The 23,701-nt window shown below is 47.0% G+C and overlaps 1 protein-coding gene across 2 annotated transcripts in view; it reads right to left on the minus strand.

Moving 5' to 3' along the window:
• Positions 1-22,504, minus strand: part of abch1 (ATP-binding cassette, sub-family H, member 1) — a 64,339-nt gene extending 41,835 nt beyond the window's left edge. The window contains exons 1-4 of one of the 2 annotated variants that reach the window (XM_029752204.1): positions 22,398-22,504; positions 19,288-19,436; positions 10,075-10,234; positions 8,261-8,415 (exon numbers count right to left, since the gene is read on the minus strand). In XM_029752204.1, the coding sequence (XP_029608064.1) occupies positions 8,261-8,415; positions 10,075-10,234; positions 19,288-19,436; positions 22,398-22,475 (542 nt within the window). In that variant the 5' untranslated portion in view covers positions 22,476-22,504. Of the gene's footprint in view, positions 1-8,260; positions 8,416-10,074; positions 10,235-19,287; positions 19,437-21,336; positions 21,860-22,397 lie in introns of those variants that run through there. The other variant, XM_029752205.1, reaches the window with a different exon arrangement.
• Between the last annotated feature and the right edge of the window lie 1,197 nt (positions 22,505-23,701).

Consider the following 23,701-nt stretch of genomic DNA (forward strand, 5'->3'; position numbering starts at 1 on the left):
CCTGATATATCTGATCCATCCAGCTGCATTTGTTTGACTTGCGTCACTCTCACTGGCTTCTCAGTGTAATAGGTGTGTTAGCAGGGCTGGTTAGGCAGCAAAGCAGAGAAACCCTGCAACACCAACCTTGTGAGGTAGGGGGATGTTTCTTGTACTACAGGGCAGAACTGGGTCCTTGTGAGGTAGGGGGATGTTTCTTGTACTACAGGGCAGCACTGGGTCCTTGTGAGGTAGAGGGATGTTTCTTGTACTACAGGGCAGCACTGGGTCCTTGTGAGGTAGGGGGGATGTTTCTTGTACTACAGGGCAGAACTGGGTCCTTGTGAGGTAGGGGGATGTTTCTTGTACTACAGGGCAGCACTGGGTCCTTGTGAGGTAGAGGGATGTTTCTTGTACTACAGGGCAGCACTGGGTCCTTGTGAGGTAGGGGGGATGTTTCTTGTACTACAGGTCAGCACTGGGTCCTTGTGAGGTAGGGGGATGTTTCTTGTACTACAGGGCAGCACTGGGTCCTTGTGAGGTAGGGGGGATGTTTCTTGTACTACAGGGCAGCACTGGGTCCTTGTGAGGTAGGGGGATGTTTCTTGTACTACAGGGCAGCACTGGGTCCTTGTGAGGTAGGGGGATGTTTCTTGTACTACAGGGCAGCACTGGGTCCTTGTGAGGTAGGGGGGATGTTTCTTGTACTACAGGGCAGCACTGGGTCCTTGTGAGGTAGGGGGATGTTTCTTGTACTACAGGGCAGCACTGGGTCCTTGTGAGGTAGGGGGATGTTTCTTGTACTACAGGGCAAAACTGGGTCCTTGTGAGGTAGGGAGATGTTTCTTGTACTACAGGGCAGCACTGGGTCCTTGTGAGGTAGGGGGATGTTTCTTGTACTACAGGGCAAAACTGGGTCCTTGTGAGGTAGGGAGATGTTTCTTGTACTACAGGGCAGAACTGGGTCCTTGTGAGGTAGGGGGGATGTTTCTTGTACTACAGGGCAGCACTGGGTCCTTGTGAGGTAGAGGGATGTTTCTTGTACTACATGGCAGAACAGGGTCCTTGTGAGGTACAAGGGGGCATGTTTCTTGTACTACAGGGCAGCACTGGGTCCTTGTGAGGTAGGGGGGATGTTTCTTGTACTACAGGGCAGCACTGGGTCCTTGTGAGGTAGAGGGATGTTTCTTGTACTACATGGCAGCACTGGGTCCTTGTGAGGTAGAGGGATGTTTCTTGTACTACAGGGCAGCACTGGGTCCTAGTGAGGTAGGGGGATGTTTCTTGTACTACAGGGCAGAACTGGGTCCTTGTGAGGTAGAGGGATGTTTCTTGTACTACAGGGCAGCACTGGGTCCTTGTGAGGTAGGGGGGATGTTTCTTGTACTACAGGGCAGCACTGGGTCCTTGTGAGGTAGGGGGGATGTTTCTTGTACTACAGGGCAGCACTGGGTCCTTGTGAGGTAGGGGGGATGTTTCTTGTACTACAGGGCAGCACTGGGTCCTTGTGAGGTAGGGGGGATGTTTCTTGTACTACAGGGCAGCACTGGGTCCTTGTGAGGTAGGGGGGTGTTTCTTGTACTACAGGGCAGAACAGGGTCCTTGTGAGTTAGAGGGATGTTTCTTTGTCTACAGGGCAGCACTGGGTCCTTGTGAGGTAGGGGGGGATGCCGAGAGCTGGGAGCCACACCAGTTCTTTCACAGGTTCAAGGGCCAATTACACTACTATGACATAATTGGTGAGTTAGTTCAGACACATTTCTCTGGAGGCCTTGCCTCTATATAGTCAGGATACTGGGACTGAGAGCTGTTGGTTCTGTACAGTCAGGATACTGGGACTGAGAGCTGTTGGTTCTGTACAGTCAGGATACTGGGACTGAGAGCTGTTGGTTCTGTACAGTCAGGATACTGGGACAGAGAGCTGTTGGTTCTGTACAGTCAGGATACTGGGACTGAGAGCTGTTGGTTCTGTACAGTCAGGATACTGGGACTGAGAGCTGTTGGTTCTGTACAGTCAGGATACTGGGACTGAGAGCTGTTGGTTCTGTACAGTCAGGATACTGGGACTGAGAGCTGTTGGTTCTGTACAGTCAGGATACTGGGACTGAGAGCTGTTGGTTCTGTACAGTCAGGATACTGGGACTGAGAGCTGTTGGTTCTGTACAGTCAGGATACTGGGACTGAGCTGTTGGTTCTGTACAGTCAGGATACTGGGACTGAGAGCTGTTGGTTCTGTACAGTCAGGATACTGGGACTGAGAGCTGTTGGTTCTGTACAGTCAGGATACTGGGACTGAGCTGTTGGTTCTGTACAGTCAGGATACTGGGACTGAGAGCTGTTGGTTCTGTACAGTCAGGATACTGGGACTGAGCTGTTGGTTCTGTACAGTCAGGATACTGGGACTGAGAGCTGTTGGTTCTGTACAGTCAGGATACTGGGACTGAGAGCTGTTGGTTCTGTACAGTCAGGATACTGGGACTGAGAGCTGTTGGTTCTGTACAGTCAGGATACTGGGACTGAGAGCTGTTGGTTCTGTACAGTCAGGATACTGGGACAGAGCTGTTGGTTCTGTACAGTCAGGATACTGGGACAGAGCTGTTGGTTCTGTACAGTCAGGATACTGGGACTGAGAGCTGTTGGTTCTGTACAGTCAGGATACTGGGACTGAGCTGTTGGTTCTGTACAGTCAGGATACTGGGACAGAGCTGTTGGTTCTGTACAGTCAGGATACTGGGACTGAGCTGTTGGTTCTGTACAGTCAGGATACTGGGACTGAGCTGTTGGTTCTGTACAGTCAGGATACTGGGACAGAGCTGTTGGTTCTGTACAGTCAGGATACTGGGACAGAGAGCTGTTGGTTCTGTACAGTCAGGATACTGGGGCTGAGAGCTGTTGGTTCTGTACAGTCAGGATACTGGGACTGAGCTGTTGGTTCTGTACAGTCAGGATACTGGGACTGAGCTGTTGGTTCTGTACAGTCAGGATACTGGGACTGAGAGCTGTTGGTTCTGTACAGTCAGGATACTGGGACTGAGAGCTGTTGGTTCTGTACAGTCAGGATACTGGGACTGAGAGCTGTTGGTTCTGTACAGTCAGGATACTGGGACTGAGAGCTGTTGGTTCTGTACAGTCAGGATACTGGGACAGAGCTGTTGGTTCTGTACAGTCAGGATACTGGGACAGAGCTGTTGGTTCTGTACAGTCAGGATACTGGGACTGAGAGCTGTTGGTTCTGTACAGTCAGGATACTGGGACTGAGCTGTTGGTTCTGTACAGTCAGGATACTGGGACAGAGCTGTTGGTTCTGTACAGTCAGGATACTGGGACTGAGCTGTTGGTTCTGTACAGTCAGGATACTGGGACTGAGCTGTTGGTTCTGTACAGTCAGGATACTGGGACAGAGCTGTTGGTTCTGTACAGTCAGGATACTGGGACAGAGAGCTGTTGGTTCTGTACAGTCAGGATACTGGGACTGAGAGCTGTTGGTTCTGTACAGTCAGGATACTGGGACAGAGCTGTTGGTTCTGTACAGTCAGGATACTGGGACTGAGAGCTGTTGGTTCTGTACAGTCAGGATACTGGGACTGAGCTGTTGGTTCTGTACAGTCAGGATACTGGGACAGAGCTGTTGGTTCTGTACAGTCAGGATACTGGGACTGAGCTGTTGGTTCTGTACAGTCAGGATACTGGGACTGAGCTGTTGGTTCTGTACAGTCAGGATACTGGGACAGAGCTGTTGGTTCTGTACAGTCAGGATACTGGGACAGAGAGCTGTTGGTTCTGTACAGTCAGGATACTGGGACTGAGAGCTGTTGGTTCTGTACAGTCAGGATACTGGGACAGAGCTGTTGGTTCTGTACAGTCAGGATACTGGGACTGAGAGCTGTTGGTTCTGTACAGTCAGGATACTGGGACTGAGCTGTTGGTTCTGTACAGTCAGGATACTGGGACAGAGAGCTGTTGGTTCTGTACAGTCAGGATACTGGGACAGAGAGCTGTTGGTTCTGTACAGTCAGGATACTGGGACTGAGAGCTGTTGGTTCTGTACAGTCAGGATACTGGGACAGAGAGCTGTTGGTTCTGTACAGTCAGGATACTGGGACAGAGCTGTTGGTTCTGTACAGTCAGGATACTGGGACAGAGAGCTGTTGGTTCTGTACAGTCAGGATACTGGGACTGAGCTGTTGGTTCTGTACAGTCAGGATACTGGGACAGAGCTGTTGGTTCTGTACAGTCAGGATACTGGGACAGAGCTGTTGGTTCTGTACAGTCAAGATACTGGGACAGAGAGCTGTTGGTTCTGTACAGTCAGGATACTGGGACTGAGCTGTTGGTTCTGTACAGTCAGGATACTGGGACTGAGAGCTGTTGGTTCTGTACAGTCAGGATACTGGGACAGAGAGCTGTTGGTTCTGTACAGTCAGGATACTGGGACAGAGCTGTTGGTTCTGTACAGTCAGGATACTGGGACTGAGAGCTGTTGGTTCTGTACAGTCAGGATACTGGGACAGAGAGCTGTTGGTTCTGTACAGTCAGGATACTGGGACAGAGCTGTTGGTTCTGTACAGTCAGGATACTGGGACAGAGCTGTTGGTTCTGTACAGTCAGGATACTGGGACAGAGAGCTGTTGGTTCTGTACAGTCAGGATACTGGGACTGAGCTGTTGTTTCTGTACAGTCAGGATACTGGGACAGAGCTGTTGGTTCTGTACAGTTAGGATACTGGGACAGAGCTGTTGGTTCTGTACAGTCAGGATACTGGGACAGAGAGCTGTTGGTTCTGTACAGTCAGGATACTGGGACTGAGCTGTTGGTTCTGTACAGTCAGGATACTGGGACTGAGAGCTGTTGGTTCTGTACAGTCAGGATACTGGGACAGAGAGCTGTTGGTTCTGTACAGTCAGGATACTGGGACAGAGCTGTTGGTTCTGTACAGTCAGGATACTGGGACTGAGAGCTGTTGGTTCTGTACAGTCAGGATACTGGGACAGAGCTGTTGGTTCTGTACAGTCAGGATACTGGGACTGAGAGCTGTTGGTTCTGTACAGTCAGGATACTGGGACAGAGAGCTGTTGGTTCTGTACAGTCAGGATACTGGGACAGAGAGCTGTTGGTTCTGTACAGTCAGGATACTGGGACAGAGCTGTTGGTTCTGTACAGTCAGGATACTGGGACAGAGCTGTTGGTTCTGTACAGTCAGGATACTGGGACAGAGAGCTGTTGGTTCTGTACAGTCAGGATACTGGGACAGAGCTGTTGGTTCTGTACTGTCAGGATACTGGGACTGAGAGCTGTTGGTTCTGTACAGTCAGGATACTGGGACAGAGCTGTTGGTTCTGTACAGTCAGGATACTGGGACAGAGCTGTTGGTTCTGTACAGTCAGGATACTGGGACAGAGCTGTTGGTTCTGTACAGTCAGGATACTGGGACAGAGCTGTTGGTTCTGTACAGTCAGGATACTGGGACTGAGAGCTGTTGGTTCTGTACAGTCAGGATACTGGGACAGAGCTGTTGGTTCTGTACAGTCAGGATACTGGGACAGAGAGCTGTTGGTTCTGTACAGTCAGGATACTGGGACAGAGCTGTTGGTTCTGTACAGTCAGGATACTGGGACTGAGAGCTGTTGGTTCTGTACAGTCAGGATACTGGGACAGAGCTGTTGGTTCTGCTCTATGTTTGACAGTTGTATAAGATGCAACATTCTGAATCACATTAAATGCAATAATATAATGTATGACCTTCTGCAGCTGAAGTGTGTTAATTAAATGGTCACATAGAAGTTCAATACATTTTTATGATGATTTTTAAATAGGTCTAATCAATAACACTGTAATACTATGGTTAAATGTATGGTAATAAGCCAGCATTGAGGAGTTGTTATGATGGAAGTGAGGGAGTCTTCTCTATGGCATTGACAGCTTGACAGATGTCTGTTGCAAAAACACTGCATTTTTACAGAAGCCCGTGACACACAAACAGAAACTCACTCAGGGGGAAACTGTTTCCTTCTTTTTCTAGCCATCTTAGCCCTGCTGTAGCATACTTCAAAATGGGATATACTAGTGCAATTGGGGACTCAGCCATAGACACAGGTCACATGGTTTTGTGGACATGATGTAATCATGGACCTATGCTGGTTAGAAGAGAGGGAGGAGATGGAGACCCACTAACCCTTTAACCCACTAACCCTTTAACCCACTAACCCTTTAACCCACTAACCCTTTAACCCACTAACCCTTTAACCCACTAACCCTTTAACCCACTAACCCTTTAACCCACTAACCCTTTAACCCACTAACCCTTTAACCCACTAACCCTTTAACCCACTAACCCTTTAACCCACTAACCCTTCAACCCACTAACCCTTTAACCCACTAACCCTTCAACCCACTAACCCTTTAACCCACTAACCCTTTAACCCACTAACCCTTTAACCCACTAACCCTTTAACCCACTAAACCCTTTAACCCACACCCTTCAACCCACTAACCCTTAATCCCACTAACCCTTTAACCCACTAACCCTTCAACCCACTAACCCTTTAACCCACTTAACCCTTTCAACCCACTCAACACCTTTAACCCACTAACCTCTTTTTACCCCACTAACCCTTTACACCACTAACCCTTAACCCTTTAACCCCACTAACCCTTCAACCCACTAACCCTTTAACCCACTAACCCTTTTAACCCACTAACCCTTCAACCCCACTAACCCTTTAACCCACTATACCCTTTTAACCCACTAACCCTTTAACCCACTAACCCTTAACCCACTTAACCGTTTAACCCACTAACCCTTTAACCCCACTAACCCTTTAACTCCACATAACCCTTCTCAACCCCCTACCCTCTAACCCACTAACCCTTTAACCCACTAACCCTTTAACCCACTAACCCTTTAACCCACTAACCCCACTAACCCTTTAACCCACTAACCCTTTAACCCACTAACCGTTTAACCCACTAACCCTTTAACCCACTAACCCTTTAACCCACTAACCCTTCAACCCACTAACCCTTTAACCCACTAACCCTTTAACCCACTAACCCTTCAACCCACTAACCCTTTAACCCACTAACCCTTTAACCCACTAACCCTTCAACCCACTAACCCTTTAACCCACTAACCCTTTAACCCACTAACCCTTTAACCCACTAACCCATTAACCCACTAACCCTTTAACCCTTTAACCCACTAACCCTTTAACCCACTAACCGTTTAACCCACAAAGGTGTGTGTGTTCTGGGGACAGCACTGATAACTCCATTCCATCTCCATAATGAGGACATGGGTCACCGCTTCTGTATTTAACCTTTCCTCGTCATGGGCAAGGGGACAGAGTGTAGAGACTATAGATGACTGTTATCAAGCTGGACAGAGTGTAGAGACTATAGATGACTGTTATCAGCTGGACAGAGTGAAGAGACTATAGATGACTGTTATCAAGCTGGACAGAGTGTAGAGACTATAGATGACTGTTATCAAGCTGGACAGAGTGTAGAGACTATAGATGACTGTTATCAGCTGGACAGAGTGAAGAGACTATAGATGACTGTTATCAAGCTGGACAGAGTGTAGAGACTATAGATGACTGTTATCAGCTGGACAGAGTGAAGAGACTATAGATGACTGTTATCAGCTGGACAGAGTGTAGAGACTATAGATGACTGTTATCAAGCTGGACAGAGTGTAGAGACTATAGATGACTGTTACCAGCTGGACAGAGTGTAGAGTCTATAGATGACTGTTATCAAGCTGGACAGAGTGTAGAGACTATAGATGACTGTTATCAGCTGGACAGAGTGTAGAGACTATAGATGACTGTTATCAAGCTGGACAGAGTGTAGAGACTATAGATGACTGTTATCAGTTGGACAGAGTGTAGAGACTATAGATGACTGTTATCAAGCTGGACAGAGTGAAGAGACTATAGATGACTGTTATCAAGCTGGACAGAGTGTAGAGACTATAGATGACTGTTATCAGCTGGACAGAGTGTAGAGACTATAGATGACTGTTATCAAGCTGGACAGAGTGTAGAGACTATAGATGACTGTTATCAAGCTGGACAGAGTGAAGAGACTATAGATGCCTGTTACCAGCTGGACAGAGTGTAGAGACTATAGATGCCTGTTACCAGCTGGACAGAGTGTAGAGACTATAGATGTAGATATCATTATCATTTATACATAGTTTCCATTTGGTATACATATGTATAAATTCAACCCATCCGTGGGCCGGATTTAATGGGCTCACCACTATGTAGGGTTTTGTTACCTGAGATTTCGGACTAGTTTGCTCTTCTGAGGTAGGTCCAGGAAGTCCACCAGGAAGTCCATACGTGCCTGGGTGTCCTTAGATGACAGGCCGTGGATCCGTCCGAAGAACGTCAGGGTGTCACTGATGGTAAACTCGTTGTACAACGCCAGGTCCTAAAGGGGAAACACAATGTTATGTCATGGTATGTGTTGTGTTGATATCAAATCAAACTTTATTTATACAGCACATTTATTACAAAGGTGAGAAAGATAAAAACACTAAACGTTTTCTACACAATTTTTAAATGAAGATAGACAAGAACAAAATGAAGAGACAAATTAAAATGGTGTGTTTTGCTATAGTATGTTATGTTGACATATCATGTTGTCATGGTATTTACAGTCGTATGTCAATACACTTCCATAGTGTCTAAAGGTTAGGAGTCCATTTGGAACTGCGGTGCGTTTGTGCATCTGTCAAATCAAATCAAATTTGATTGGTCACATGCTTGGTAAACAACAGGTGTAGACTAACAGTGAAACGCTTACTTATTTATCTACTTCCCAACAACGCAGAGAGAAAAATAGAACAATTATAACACGAGGAATAAATACACAATGAGTAAAGATAACTTGGCTATATACACAGGGTTACCAGTATCGAGTCCATGTACAAGGTAATTGAGGTAGATATGTACATATAGGTAGCGGTAAAGGGACTAGGCAACAGGATAGATAATAAACAGTAGCAGCAGCGTATGTGATGAGTCAAAACAGTTAGTGCAAAAAGGGTCAATGCAGGTTGTCCGGGTAGCTATTGGTTACTATTTAACTAACTAGCAGTCTTATAGCTTGGGGGTAGCAGCTGTTCAGGGTCCTGTTGGTTCTAGACTTGGTGCATCGGTACTGCTTGCCGTGCGGTAGCAGAGAGAACAGTCTATGGCTTGGGTGGCTGGAATCTTTTACAATTTTTAGGGCCTTTCTCTGACACCGCCTGGTGTAGAGGTCCTGGATGGCAGGGAGCTCTGCCCCAGGGATGTACTGGGACTGTACGCACTACCCTCTGTAGTGCCTTGGGGTCAGATGCCAAGCAGTTGACATACCAAGCGGTGATGCAGCCAGTCAAGATGCTCTCAATGGTGCAGCTGTATAACTTTTTGAGGATCTGAGGGCCTATGCTAAATATTTTTAGCCTCCTGAGGCGGAAGAGGAGTTGTCATGCCTTCTTCATGACTGTGTTGGTGTGTGTGGACCATAATAATTACTTAGTGATATGGACACCGAGGAAATTGAAGCTCTTGACCCGCTCCACTACACCCCGGTCGATGTGGATGGGGGCGTGCTAGGCACTCCATTTCCTGAAGTCCATTATCAGCTCATTTGTCTTGTTGACGTCGTCGTCGGTGATCAGGCCAACCACCGTTGTGTCGTCAGCAAACTTAATGATGGTGTTGGAGTCGTGCGCGGCCACGCAGTTGTTGGTGAACAGGAAGTACAGGAGAGGACTGAGCACGCACCCCTGAGGGACCCCCGTGTTGAGGATCAGTGTGGCGGATGTGTTGTTACCTACCCTCACCAACCTGGGGGCAGCCCGTCAAGAAGTCCAGGATCCAGTTGCAGAGGGAGGTGTTCAGTCCCAGGGTCCTGAGCTTAGTGATGAGCTTTGTGGGCTCTATGGTGTTGAACGCTGAGCTGTAGTCTATGAACAGCATTCTCACATAGGTGTTCCTGTTGTCCAGGTGGGAGAGGGCAGTGTGGACTGCGATAGAGATTGCGTCATCTATGGATCGATTTACCTGTGGTATGTTGTGTACCTATAAGGTAACAGTTTACCTGTGGCATGTACCCCACCATCCTCCCAGGGACCTGGTGTCCAGGAAATGCTGGCGGCTTCCCCAACACGCTGATGTGCCCTCGGGAGATCTTCAGTGTTCCCACAATGCATTTCAACAGTGTGGTCTTCCCACACCCACTCGGACCCAGCAGGCCGTAGCTGAAAGATAACAGGAAGAACATTTGCACTAAATCATACATATTACTACAGTATGATAGTATAGTATGATAGTATGCTGTGATAGTATATGATGGTATATCATAGTATGATAGTATAGTATGATATGATAGTATAGTATGATAGTATATGATGGTATATCATAGTATGATAGTATAGTATGATAGTACAGTAGAATATAATGATAATATTGATATCTGTATTACTCAGTATGGTCTGACTCTTAATCGTAACTCACATAAAACTTGCAATGACATCGATACATGATTCACCTGGAAATCCAAGTTAAACGTAATTTATATATGCAAGAACCCAATTACATTGTCTACTTTATGTAAGGTTTAGAGCAGGGGTACTCAACTCTTACCCTACGAGGTCCGGTAGCCTGCGGGTTTTCTGTTCTACCTGATAATTAATTGCACCGACCTGGGACAGTCCCTGATTAGAGGGGAACAATGCAGTGAAACTGGCTGTCCCTCTCCTTGTTCGGGTGGCGTTCGACGGTCGACGTTACCGGTCTTCTAGCCATCGCAGATCCACCTTTCATTTTCCAATTGTTTTGTCTTGTTTTCCCGTACACCTGGTTTGCATTCCCTCATTACTAGTCTTGCATATAACTCTCTGTTTCCCCCCATGTCTGTGTGTGCAATTGTTATGTGTAAATGTATGTGTACTGCAGGCTGGTTTGCGCCGGATTATTGTAACCCGTGAGTGTTTAGTTTTCTGAGTGTCGTGTTTTGTTTGCCTCATTAAAGGGCTCCGTTTGGTACCCATTTCTGCTCTCCTGCGCCTGACTTCCCTGCAGCCAGTTACGCACTCCTTTACAGAATTCCACACCTGAATTATGGAGTCAGCAGGAGCAGGTACCCCTGGTAGCGGAGTCGAGGAGCGCATCCAGGAGCACGCAGCGATGCTTCACCATCTCGGCGCCGCCATGGACCGCGTCGTCCAGACGATGGACCGCTAGGAGAGACAGGGAGTCCCTCCAGCGCTCCCACCAGCACAACAGGGATCTCCACTACTCACCCCCTCCGCACCCGGTTCCAGTGGGATTCGTCTCGCACTTCACAGGGAGTAAGATGGGACGGCCGCACGCCGCACACCTGGCGACCCTTCACCCGGCTCCCTCGGGCCGTGAGAGGGTGTCCGCCCTCATCTCGTGCCTCTCGGGGAAAGCTCTGGAGTGGGCCAACGCTGTGTGGGGAGAAGGAAATGCGGCGCTGGACCACTTCGAGGATTTCACCCGCCGCTTCCGGGCCGTCTTCAACCACCCGCCCGAGGGTATAGCGGCAGGTGAACGTCTCTTCCACCTGAGGCAGGGGACGAGGAGCGCCCAATAGTTCGCGATGGACTTTCGGACCCTGGCCGCCGGCGCGGGATGGAACGACAGGGCCCTGATCGACCACTATCGCTGCAGTTTGCGCAAGGGCGTCTGTCGGGAGTTGGCCTGCAGGGACACCACCCTCACCCTCGACCAGCTGGTGGACCCGTCCATTCGGCTGGATAACCTGCTGGCTACCCGCGGACGTCCAGATCGGGATCTGTCGGTTCCATCCCCCAGCACCACCACTCCGATACCTATGGAGCTGGGAGGTGCTGTGCTCAGGGAGACTGGAGGAGGTTCCTTCATGTGCACCATCAGAGGTCACACTGCCGGTCGGTGTCGGATTGGTTCCTCTGGGGGTAGAGGCAGCAGGCAGGGCACTCTGGCATCACCCCAGGTGAGCCAGCACCATTCTCACCCAGAGCCCTCTGTTGCACACCTGTTTTTGATGTTACCTTTCCTGAGTTTTTCCCGCATTCCCAGCATAAGGCGCTCGTCGATTCAGGCGCAGCTGGGAATTTCATAGACCGATCATTCACCCATAGTTTAGGGATCCCCATTGTTCCAGTGGCTATGCCCTTCCCAGTTCACGCCTTAGACAGTCGACCAATAGGGTCAGGGTTAATTAGGGAGGCCACCGCTCTCCTGGGCACGGTGACGCAGGGGGGGTCACAAGGAGAGAATCAGTCTCTTCCTCACTGACTCTCCTGCGTTTCCCGTGGTGCTAGGCCTACCCTGGTTAGTCTGTCATAACCCCACTGTTTCCTGGCAACGGAGGGCTCTCACGGGGTGGTCGCGGTGAAAAGCTACTACAGTGGAAAGTCCAGACCAGGTCTCCACCGTGCGCATTCCCCCGAATATTCCGATTTGGCTCTTGCCTTCTCCAAGAAGAATGCGACTCAATTACCACCCCATCGTCGGGGGGATTGTGAGATAAACCTCCAGGTAGATGCCGCACTGCCTAGGAGTCACGTGTATCCCCTGTCACAGGCAGAGACGGCAGCTATGGAGACATATGTCTCCGAATCTCTGCATCAGGGGTACATTCGGTCCTCCACTTCACCCGCCTCCTCGAGTTTCTTGTTTGTGAAGAAAAAGGAGGGAGGTCTGCGCCCGTGTATTGACTATCGAGCCCTAAACCAGATCACTGTGAAGTACAGTTATCCGCTACCTCTCATAGCCACAGCGATTGAGTCAATGCACAGGGTGCGCTTCTTCACGAACCTAGATCTCAGGAGTGCTTACAACCTGGTGTGTATCCGGGAGGGAGACGAGTGGAAGACAGCGTTCAGTACCACCTCAGGGCATTATGAGTACCTCGTCATGCCGTACGGGTTGATGAATGCTCCATCAGTCTTCCAAGCCTTTGTGGACGAGATTTTCAGGGACCTGCACGGGCAGGGTGTAGTGGTGTATATCGATGACATTCTGATATACTCCGCTGCACGCGCCGAGCATGTGTCCTTGGTGCGCAAGGTGCTTGGTCGACTGTTGGAGCATGACCTGTATGTCAAGGCTGAGAAATGCCTGTTCTTCCAGCAGTCCGTCTCTTTCTTAGGATACCGCATTTCCACCTCAGGGGTGGAGATGGAGTGACCGCATTTCAGCCATGCGTAAGTGGCTGACTCTCACCACGGTAAAGGAGGTGCAGCGGTTTCTAGGCTTTGCCCATTACTACCAGAGGTTTATCCGGGGTTTTGGTCAGGTAGCGGCTCCCATTACCTCACTGCTAAAGGGGGGTCCAGTTTGGTTGCAGTGGTCGGCTGAGGCGGATAGGCACCTGCCCAGAGGTAAGCTACACCCCTTACCCGTTCCACAATGGCCTTGGTCACACTTGTCGATTGATTTCCTTACCGATCTCCCCCCCTCACAGGGTAACACCACGATCCTGGTCGTTGTGGACCGTTTCTCTAAGTCCTACCGTCTCCTCCCTCTGCCCGGTCTCCCTCCGGCCCTACAGACTGCGGAGGCCTTGTTTACGGATGTCTTCCGGCACTACGGGGTGCCTGAGGACATAGTGTCTGATCGGGGTCCCCAGTTCACTTCCGAGGGTCTGGATGGCGTTCATGGAACATCTGGGGGTCTCGATTACACTGGCTTGGAGGCCCAGAGTTGAGTTTGAAGGTATAGTGTATCTGTCACGTCCTGACCAGTAGAGGGAGTATTTGTATTGTAGTTTGATCAGGATGTGGCAGAAGGGTATTTGTTTCATATGGTTCGGGTTGTGTGTGTTATTAAAGGGGTGTTTGGTTTATGTAGTCTGGGGTTTGAGTATATGTTCTAGTGTTGGTTTTCTATGGTTTTCTAGTCTGTCTATTTCTGTGTGGTCTGTGTGGCTCCCGATCAGGAACAGCTGTACGTCGTTGTTCCTGATTGGGAGTCATATATTAGATGCTTGTTTTCACCTGGGGATTTTGTGGGTAGTTGTCTTTTGCACTGCTAGTTATAGCCTGTAAAACCGTTGTCTGCCGTTCTTTGTTTTGTTGTTTTTTCGTGGTCTCTTTATTTAATAAATATAAAGATGAGCATCCACATTCCCGCTGCGTTTTGGTCATCTCTACACAACGACACCCGTGACAGTATCATTAGGTTTTAAGCAGAGTGCAAATTATACTGTGACATACCAGTGGAGAATTACAACACAGAATAACAGTACTGCACTCTAAAAATAAAAATGTTGATTCAACATAATTTTGTAACGCTGCAAGAGGATTGTGAGTTTGCTCAACATTTTGGCTGACCCTACAGAAATTCTCAAGTTGAATTGTATGTTCACTCAACTTTACATTTTAGGTTCAGTAAACATGCAATTCAATCTGAGAATGTATTCTACCTTATTTGCATATTCCCAGTGTGCCTTGCCTTTTCCAGTGAATTGTAGTTACCACCCATGACTGTATTTGTTAATGACAGAGACATGGTTGTTGAATGGCTTTCATTCCTGTAGCCTTCACCAAGTGAATGTTGTCTTTATAATTCTACTCTTTATGACCATACATCACAAGGCCTTTCATTGAGGGCCAAGTAACACCCTAACACTGTTGTTTGAAACTCCTGTTTTACATGCCACATCAAGCCTGTAAGTAATATGCTGTCTTGAAAAGTGATGTGTAATTCCTATTGGAATCCAGCCAGAGTAAGGATATCCAACAACTGGAACTTTTAATTAATGCGCAACCTGCATTGAGGATGACTGCAGGGGTAGGGAAGATTGATTATTGAGACGATTAGTTTAGAAAAATGTATTATGTTATTTATGTTTGTGTAGCATAAGACTAATCAACTAACAAATGTATGCTACATAAAAAAACAGGTATTGAAACAAACAATTCTGAAAATCAACCTGCAAGAGCATGGTGGGAAATATTGTAATGATGGGTGTGGTTTTGAGCAAACATGAATAAGTCATTTTACTAAACAAGCTTGTTCAAATGCAGCTCACTTCGAGCAGAGTTCATTAAACAAACTTAAACACATTCGCTCAAATTCTTGTCCTTTTGAAGTCCACTCAACTCACAGAATAACGCAGATTAAGCAGTTGGCTTAGTGTAGGTTTGTGTTTGTGTGTGTGTGTGTGTGTGTGTGTGTGTGTGTGTGTGTGTGTGTGTGTGTAGAGGGGACAGAGAGAAAGAAAAGGAAGAGAGAAAGAGAAACACAAACAGATAGACAGAAAGAGTAAGAGAGCGAGAGAAAGAGAGGAAAGAGAAAGATAGTTTCAACATCAACAAGAGGCTCTTCATTAAAACCTCTTTGGTATAGGGGGCAGTATTGAGAATTTTGGAAAAAATATGTTCCCATTTTTAACTGCCTCCTACACCAACTCAGAAGCTAGAATATGCATATTATTGTTCAGGTTTGGATAGAAAACACTCTGAATTTTCTAAAACTGTTTGAATGGTGTCTGTGAGTATAACAGAACTCCTATGGCAGGCAAAAACCTGACAAGGCTTCAAGCAGGAAGTACCCTGTCTGACAAGGAGTCGTGCGTCTTACCTCTTTTTATTGAAAAGTAAGGATCTTAGCTGTAACGTGACAATTCCCAGGGCTCCAATAGGCTCTCAGAGCCCGCGAAATAACTGAAGGTTTACGAGGGAACCTCAGGTTGAAATATATTATCGCCTTTTGTAAGTGGCTGCTCCGAGGACCTTTCAATGATGCGCGTGCATGAGTCGCTTCTGAGGAGAAATTTTATTCGGCTGTTTAGGCTCAATGCATACTCCCGGTCGGAATATTAACACTTCTCTATGACATAAATGGCATAAAAATTGGTTTTAAACAGCGGTTGACATGCTTCGAAGTACGGTAATGGAATATTTAGACATTTTTGACACGCCAATGCGCCATGCGCGACACCGCGAAGAAGCATTCTAGAACTCACGAACAAAACGTCGCTGTTGGAACATAACGATGGATTATTTGGGACCAAACCAACATTTGTTATTGAAGTAGAAGTCCTGGCAGTGTATTCTGATGAAGAACAAGCAAGGTAAGAACATCTTTCTTATAGGAAATGTGATTTTGGTGGATGCTGACCTGGGTGGGTATCTAAATAGCTAGCCCTGTAATGCCGGGCTATGTACTTAGATTATTGCAAAATGTGCTTCATCCGAAAAGCTATTTTAAAATCGGACATATCGAGTGCATAGAGGGGTAATGTATCTATAATTCTTAAAATAATTGTTATGCTTTTTGTGAACGTTTATCGTGAGTAATTTAGCAAACTGTTAGTAAATTCACCGGAAGTTTGCGGTGGTTATGCTTTTTCTGAACGTCACATGCTAATGTAAAAAGCTGGTTTTTGATATAAATATGAACTTGATTGAACAGACATGCATGTATTGTATAACACAATGTCCTAGGTGTGTCATCTGATGAAGATTATAAAAGGTTAGTGCTGCATTTAGCTGTGGTTTGGGTTTATGTGACATGATATGCTAGCTTGAAAAATGGGTGTCTGATTTTTTCTGGCTGGGTACTCTGCTGACATAATCTAATGTTTTGCTTTCGTTGTAAAGCCTTTTTGAAATCGGACAGTGGGGTTAGATTAACGAGATTCTTGTCTTTAAATAGCTGTGAAATAGTCATATGTTTGAGAAATTGAAGTTATAGCATTTCTAACGATTCAAAAATCGCGCCACTGGATTTCAGTGGCTGTTACGTAGGTGGGACGAGTTCGTCCCACATGTACTAGAGAGGTTAAATACTGTAGATATTTATTTTACTGGGTTCTCTTCCTCTATTTCTTATTCTTTTCTTTCTACAGTCCATCCTGTCACCCTACTCCTCCTTCTCTGAGTGTTTACCACCCTGTCACCCTACTCCTCCTTCTCTGAGTGTTTACCACCCTGTCACCCTACTCCTCCTTCTCTGAGTGTTTACCACCCTGTCACCCTACTCCTCCTCCTCCGAGTGTTTACCACCCTGTCACCCTACTCCTCCTTCTCTGAGTGTTTACCACCCTGTCACCCTACTCCTCCTTCTCTGAGTGTTTACCACCCTGTCACCCTACTCCTCCTTCTCTGAGTGTTTACCATCCTGTCACCCTACTCCTCCTTCTCTGAGTGTTTACCACCCTGTCACCCTACTCCTTCTCTGAGTGTTTACCACCCTGTCACCCTACTCCTCCTTCTCTGAGTGTTTACCACCCTGTCACCCTACTCCTCCTTCTCTGAGTGTTTACCATCCTGTCACCCTACTCCTCCTTCTCTGAGTGTTCACCACCCTGTCACCCTACTCCTCCTTCTCTGAGTGTTTACCATCCTGTCACCCTACTCCTCCTTCTCTGAGTGTTTACCACCCTACTCCTCCTTCTCTGAGTGTTTACCACCCTACTCCTCCTTCTCTGAGTGTTTACCACCCTGTCACCCTACTCCTCCTTCTCTGAGTGTTTACCATCCTGTCACCCTGCTCCTCCTTCTCTGAGTGTTTACCATCCTGTCACCCTACTCCTCCTTCTCTGAGTGTTTACCACCCTGTCACCCTACTCCTCCTTCTCTGAGTGTTTACCACCCTGTCACCCTACTCCTCCTTCTCTGAGTGTTTACCACCCTGTCACCCTACTCCTCCTTCTCCGAGTGTTTACCATCCTGTCACCCTACTCCTCCTTCTCTGAGTGTTTACCACCCTGTCACCCTACTCCTCCTTCTCTGAGTGTTTACCACCCTGTCACCCTACTCCTCCTTCTCTGAGTGTTTACCACCCTGTCACCCTACTCCTCCTTCTCTGAGTGTTCACCACCCTACTCCTCCTTCTCTGAGTGTTTACCACCCTACTCCTCCTTCTCTGAGTGTTTACCACCCTACTCCTCCTTCTCTGAGTGTTTACCACCCTGTCACCCTACTCCTCCTTCTCTGAGTGTTTACCACCCTGTCACCCTACTCCTCCTTCTCTGAGTGTTCACCACCCTACTCCTCCTTCTCTGAGTGTTTACCACCCTACTCCTCCTTCTCTGAGTGTTTACCACCCTACTCCTCCTTCTCTGAGTGTTTACCACCCTGTCACCCTACTCCTCCTTCTCTGAGTGTTTACCACCCTGTCACCCTACTCCTCCTTCTCTGAGTGTTTACCACCCTGTCACCCTACTCCTCCTTCTCTGAGTGTTTACCACCCTGTCACCCTACTCCTCCTTCTCTGAGTGTTTACCACCCTACTCCTCCTTCTCTGAGTGTTTACCATCCTGTCACCCTACTCCTCCTTCTCTGAGTGTTTACCACCCTGTCACCCTACTCCTCCTTCTCTGAGTGTTTACCACCCTGTCACCCTACTCCTCCTTCTCTGAGTGTTTACCATCCTGTCACCCTACTCCTCCTTCTCTGAGTGTTTACCACCCTGTCACCCTACTCCTCCTTCTCTGAGTGTTCACCACCCTACTCCTCCTTCTCTGAGTGTTTACCACCCTACTCCTCCTTCTCTGAGTGTTTACCACCCTGTCACCCTACTCCTCCTTCTCTGAGTGTTTACCATCCTGTCACCCTACTCCTCCTTCTCTGAGTGTTTACTACCCTACTCCTCCCTCTGAGTGTTTACCACCCTACTCCTCCTTCTCTGAGTGTTTACCACCCTACTCCTCCTTCTCTGAGTGTTTAACACCCTGTCACCCTACTCCAGCTTTTCACTAGGTTCAGACCCTGGGCCTTTTGTAATGGAATCTGAGGCTCTGTGTAAATCAAATCTAATTGAGTTGTGTGTCAGTGGAGCTCACGTCACCTGCCACTAAGGGACAGAGATGTTGAAACAACAATACTTTATAAGAAAGAGAATTGTGCTTAAGAGAAAGTATTCAGCTGTTACTGTCAAAGGACTGTCAAAGGACAATATTCAGCCACTACTGTTGAGGCAACAAACATTTCAGCTGTTAGGCTATCATCAATGTGTGGACAAAAACACCATTACATATTAATAACATGTAAGACCATTACATATTAATAACATGTAAGTCCATTACATATTAATAACATGTAAGACCATTACATATTAATAAGATGTAAGATCATTACATATTAATAACGTGTAAGTCCATTACTTATTAGCGATATTAACATGCTCTGTCTTACTGCGGGGTGAAGTGGTGTTTTGACTTATCCTGGACACTCAGGACAGCCTTTTCTGATTGAATACCCCACAGGGCAGTAAGCACTACTGAGGTCAGTGTCATGGTATAAGGTTAGGGTTAGGACTGGGTAAGGTTGTAGTGTCAATGTGATTTACTCACATGTGTCCCTGTGGCACGGTCAAGTTGAGATTACTCAGGACTTTGAGTTCACCGTACGACCGACACACTTCCCGACAACAGATCGCCGAACCCCCCAGTCCCGGGGAGGGGGGAGCTTCCTCGTCTGCCTTCATCCTTCCCTCCGCCAACTGGACGAAGAAAAACAAATGTAAAAAAATCAATCGCCCAGCGTTGTGATCAGGGTTTCTTTCCCAAAATTCCCAGGTTTTCCAGAAACCCCAGTTAGAAGATTCATGAAATCAGGAAGGAATAAGCAGGAAATCCAGGAATCCTCCAACCAGGGTTTCAGGAAAACCTGGGAATTTGGGGAAAGTTACCTGAATGTTGCAGCCCTACTAGCAATTGAGGGAGAACAGCCGGCGACTATGGTTACGGGGCAAGTGTACTACCACCTATGCCATTAAGGGTCTCTTTGCAGAAACTTTTATGGGTTTCTTTGCAACAACTTTTATGGTTCTTTGTGGTTAGTGGAAAAGTACTGGTTGTTTGAGAAGGGAGTTGGTCTAAAGATAGGAATGTGTGTGTGTATTATAAAAGGACTAAGTCCTCATTTTTGACTTTAGTGCACTCATGAATAAATATCTTTGAACCTTTTTTATAAAATCTGAGACTTTGCCCAATTATTAGTGATCCCAGAGTCTTACAAAGCTAGGGGAATTGGTTAAAGATTAAATGCATGATTGGAATTGAAAATTCCCTTAACACACATTCAAAGAAAACACACCAGGCTGCGTTACAAAGGGCACCACCATATTCCATACGTAGTGCACTACCTTTGACCAGAGCCCATATAGGACCCTGGTCAAAAGTAGTGCACTATATGGAAAATAGGATGCCATTTGGGATGCATCCAACTAAGGACTTGCTCATTATGGACAACAGAAAGTGAACTAAATTACATCTTCTCAGCAACAGCTGCCATGAATCTGTGTCTGTGTTGTGTAGCAGACCTGTGTTGAAATATTATTGGAAAATCATTTCAAATGCTTTCTCTGTGCTTGATTGATCTTGCCTGGCTTAATGGGACCAATAGAATAGTCCCACAACTGTAAACCCTGCCCATCTGGCACTCTAGGCAGGCTAAAGCAAACGCTGAAAGTATTTGAGAGATTTCAAAACAGAATATGAACCCAGGTCTGGTGGTGGCGTGCCTGTAACTTGGCCTGCATTGAATCTAGGTCGTAGAGCAACCCCGACTGGCTATTCCCTACGTGGTCTATATAGGGAATAGGGTACCATTTGGGATGCACCCTGGGTCAAAATCATCTTTAATCCCTGCCTCATTTCCCTGGCTTCCCCTGTTTCATTCTCCCTTTCTCTGTTCTCCCTCACTTAATCCAGCATCTTTCATTCCACCGTGATGAGATTATAGGGAAACCACTCCGTAATCTGACTCATTTGATCAAGGTCACCTTCTTTGACACAATGCCACATGGCAGCATATGTACAGAAAGGTACTGTTGTTGTAGTAATGGCCAGGACATTGTTGTACTGTAATAACATTGTAATATAGGATATTGATAAGTGAGACATTATAAAGCCTATCTACATAGACAGACGTATTCATTCACTGTAAGGGAATTTGTCCAAAGTTCTATTCTTTCTGCTTGAAGTTCAACGTTTTTATTAATCAAATTGCAGACCGCAAATGATCTGAAATACTTGATATTAACAGATTAAAGACTCCAGTTCACGTTTAAAGAAGCCCCATAAAAATAAGAAAAAGGAAAAAAGATATAATTTGAGCCATCCAACGAGATGTTGAAGTAAACTACTGTGTACACCAGATTACTCAAAATGAAGAGAAAAATGGAAGCCAGGTAGACTACATTTGATGCTAACGACAAGTGTCATACAGATTCATCTTTATTATTTCAGATACTCACTGGTACTGTACCATACGTTTAACCTACCTAATCGTTGAAAGAGGGACAACCACAAACTATATAAAAATACGAAAACACAAGCTGAAAGCTTCATTTAGCCAACTAGGAAAACAACTTGTCCAACATTGTGACAGGGACTCACCTGAAATAGTCCCTCTAGTCAAGTAGAAGTCCAGTAGCCTAGTGGGGATGAAGAGCAACAATGTAGCCACCTGCACTGTGCCTGTGTGAGTCTGCCCAGCCAACAGTGTAGGAAGGCTATATTATAACGTGGAGCAGGTTGGGTTTCGAGAAGGGAGAATAAATGCACCTGTTATTCTACTACTAAATGACATTAACAGAGAATTAGCGAGACAGATTATAAACTAGAAAAACAAACCACGAGCCTCCTAGCACGACACCTTCCTATGATTTTCTTCAGTTTAGGTAGCCTATATATGGCAGCGGGATTCCATCGTAATAAACGGAGCAGCCATATATCCTGTTCTAACAACTAATTCATTCCGTAACAACTAATTCATTTATAGGAGCAATAACATTCCAACTGGGGCCGGTTCGCTCTTTCGTGAATCTGCAGTGCATTTATCCAAAACTACCTTAGCCTGTCTGCTATAATCACAATCCGATACAGAATATAGAACAAGCTTTCGCTCTCCAATCATCTTGTAGGGAAAAACGACCTTACAGAGAGCCTGCCAACTTCCGCTTCACAGCACCTCCAAAACGGAGCATGTCGGTCTCTGTCGGTTTGCTCAACTAGCGCATTTAGCCTTCAAATGACCATGAATTCGGCAGCGAAAGCGTCATGCATGCATGACCTGTGATGCGTGTTGGTGCCTGGCTATTTTTATCCAGCGGTTGGCTACATGCCGGTATAGCCAGCTGCTAGGTTTTCATGCCATTTCAAATCAATGCTTTTATAAACGCCGCAGTGTACTTCCACTCTGCACCAGACATTCCATTTTTATTCCCACAGGAACGGAATTCAAACACGCGTCTCTTTATATTACATCACTATATTTCCCCACATCCTAAGGATGTCCCTGTTCACTGGGCCTATAGTGCTTTTTCTGAAATGCTAATTATCTATGGAGTTTTTTCAGCATAGACATATCAGCGTTAGCCGTATTGCATTGTCAGATCTTCCATAAAATACCTCACTAAATAATGCCACCACGTATCCGGCTTACAAACTTTGCATACCTGCTCCTCCATCTCGGTGCACTCGGGCGGTCCTCCTGTCGTCTCAGCATCATCCGCGGCTGCTGCCTCCGTGGCCATGGTCGTCGATTGGCGGGAGATGCATCCAGCCTCAGCCCCCCAGCAGATGGCCTCTCACTAAAATCAATAGGCTACTATCTCCATCTACTGGCCGTGAAGGAAGGGGAACTAGGAAACGTGTCTGTAAACAGACCAATAGTTTTTTTTATTAGCAAGCATCAAATGCAAACAATACAGGCAATCGTACAACAATGTATAAACATGTTCAGTAACATCTGACCACACAAAACAGAGCCAATCAATTTACATAATATCAACAGAAAAGAGCCTTAGGCCAAATTAAGATTCTGTGTCCGAAAATTTCAGATGAGACAATACTTTTCCAATGGGAGTTTAAAAAAAACGTGTGCATCAACTATATCGTTTTTGGTCGTCCGTGTCTAAACCGCCCCTCTGTGTGACTGGGACTTCATGTGAGGGTGGTGGGATGTCTCTAAACCGGAGGTATGTCTTCAGTAGGGAAGGAAGAGGAAGCTGCTGCACCTCATCGGTCTGCATCAGAACCACTGAACCCAACTCTTCCCTGACCCGCAGCCTGCAGAGATGAGAGAGGCCACACACTCTAGATAGAGAGAGAGGACACACACGTTGGAATTAAAATAGGTCACTTTAAAAAGCATCTGCTGAATGACAAAAATGTAATGTGTCCATGTTATTGTGTGTTACCTAGCCTTCACAGGGCTACCCCTGCCCCTCCAACCTAGCCTTCACAGGAATACCCCTGCCCCTCCAACCTAGCCTTCACAGGAATACCCCTGCCCCTCCAACCTAGCCTTCACAGGAATACCCCTGCCCCTCCAACCTAGCCTTCACAGGAATACCCCTGCCCCTCCGCCATAACCTTCACAGGGCTACCCCTGCCCCTCCAACCTAGCCTTCACAGGAATACCCCTGCCCCTCCAACCTAGCCTTCACAGGAATACCCCTGCCCCTCCGACATAACCTTCACAGGGCTACCCCTGCCCCTCCAACCTAGCCTTCACAGGAATACCCCTGCCCCTCCAACCTAACCTTCACAGGGCTACCCCTGCCCCTCCAACCTAGCCTTCACAGGAATACCCCTGCCCCTCCAACCTAGCCTTCACAGGGCTACCCCTGCCCCTCCAACCTAACCTTCACAGGGCTACCCCTGCCTCTTCACAGGGCTACCCCAAGCCTTCACAGGGCTGCCCCTCCAACCAAGCCTTCACAGGGCTACCCCTGCCCCTCCAACCAAGCCTTCATAG

This window comes from Salmo trutta, chromosome 5 (genome assembly GCF_901001165.1).
Source record: "Salmo trutta chromosome 5, fSalTru1.1, whole genome shotgun sequence".
NCBI lineage: Eukaryota > Metazoa > Chordata > Actinopteri > Salmoniformes > Salmonidae > Salmo > Salmo trutta.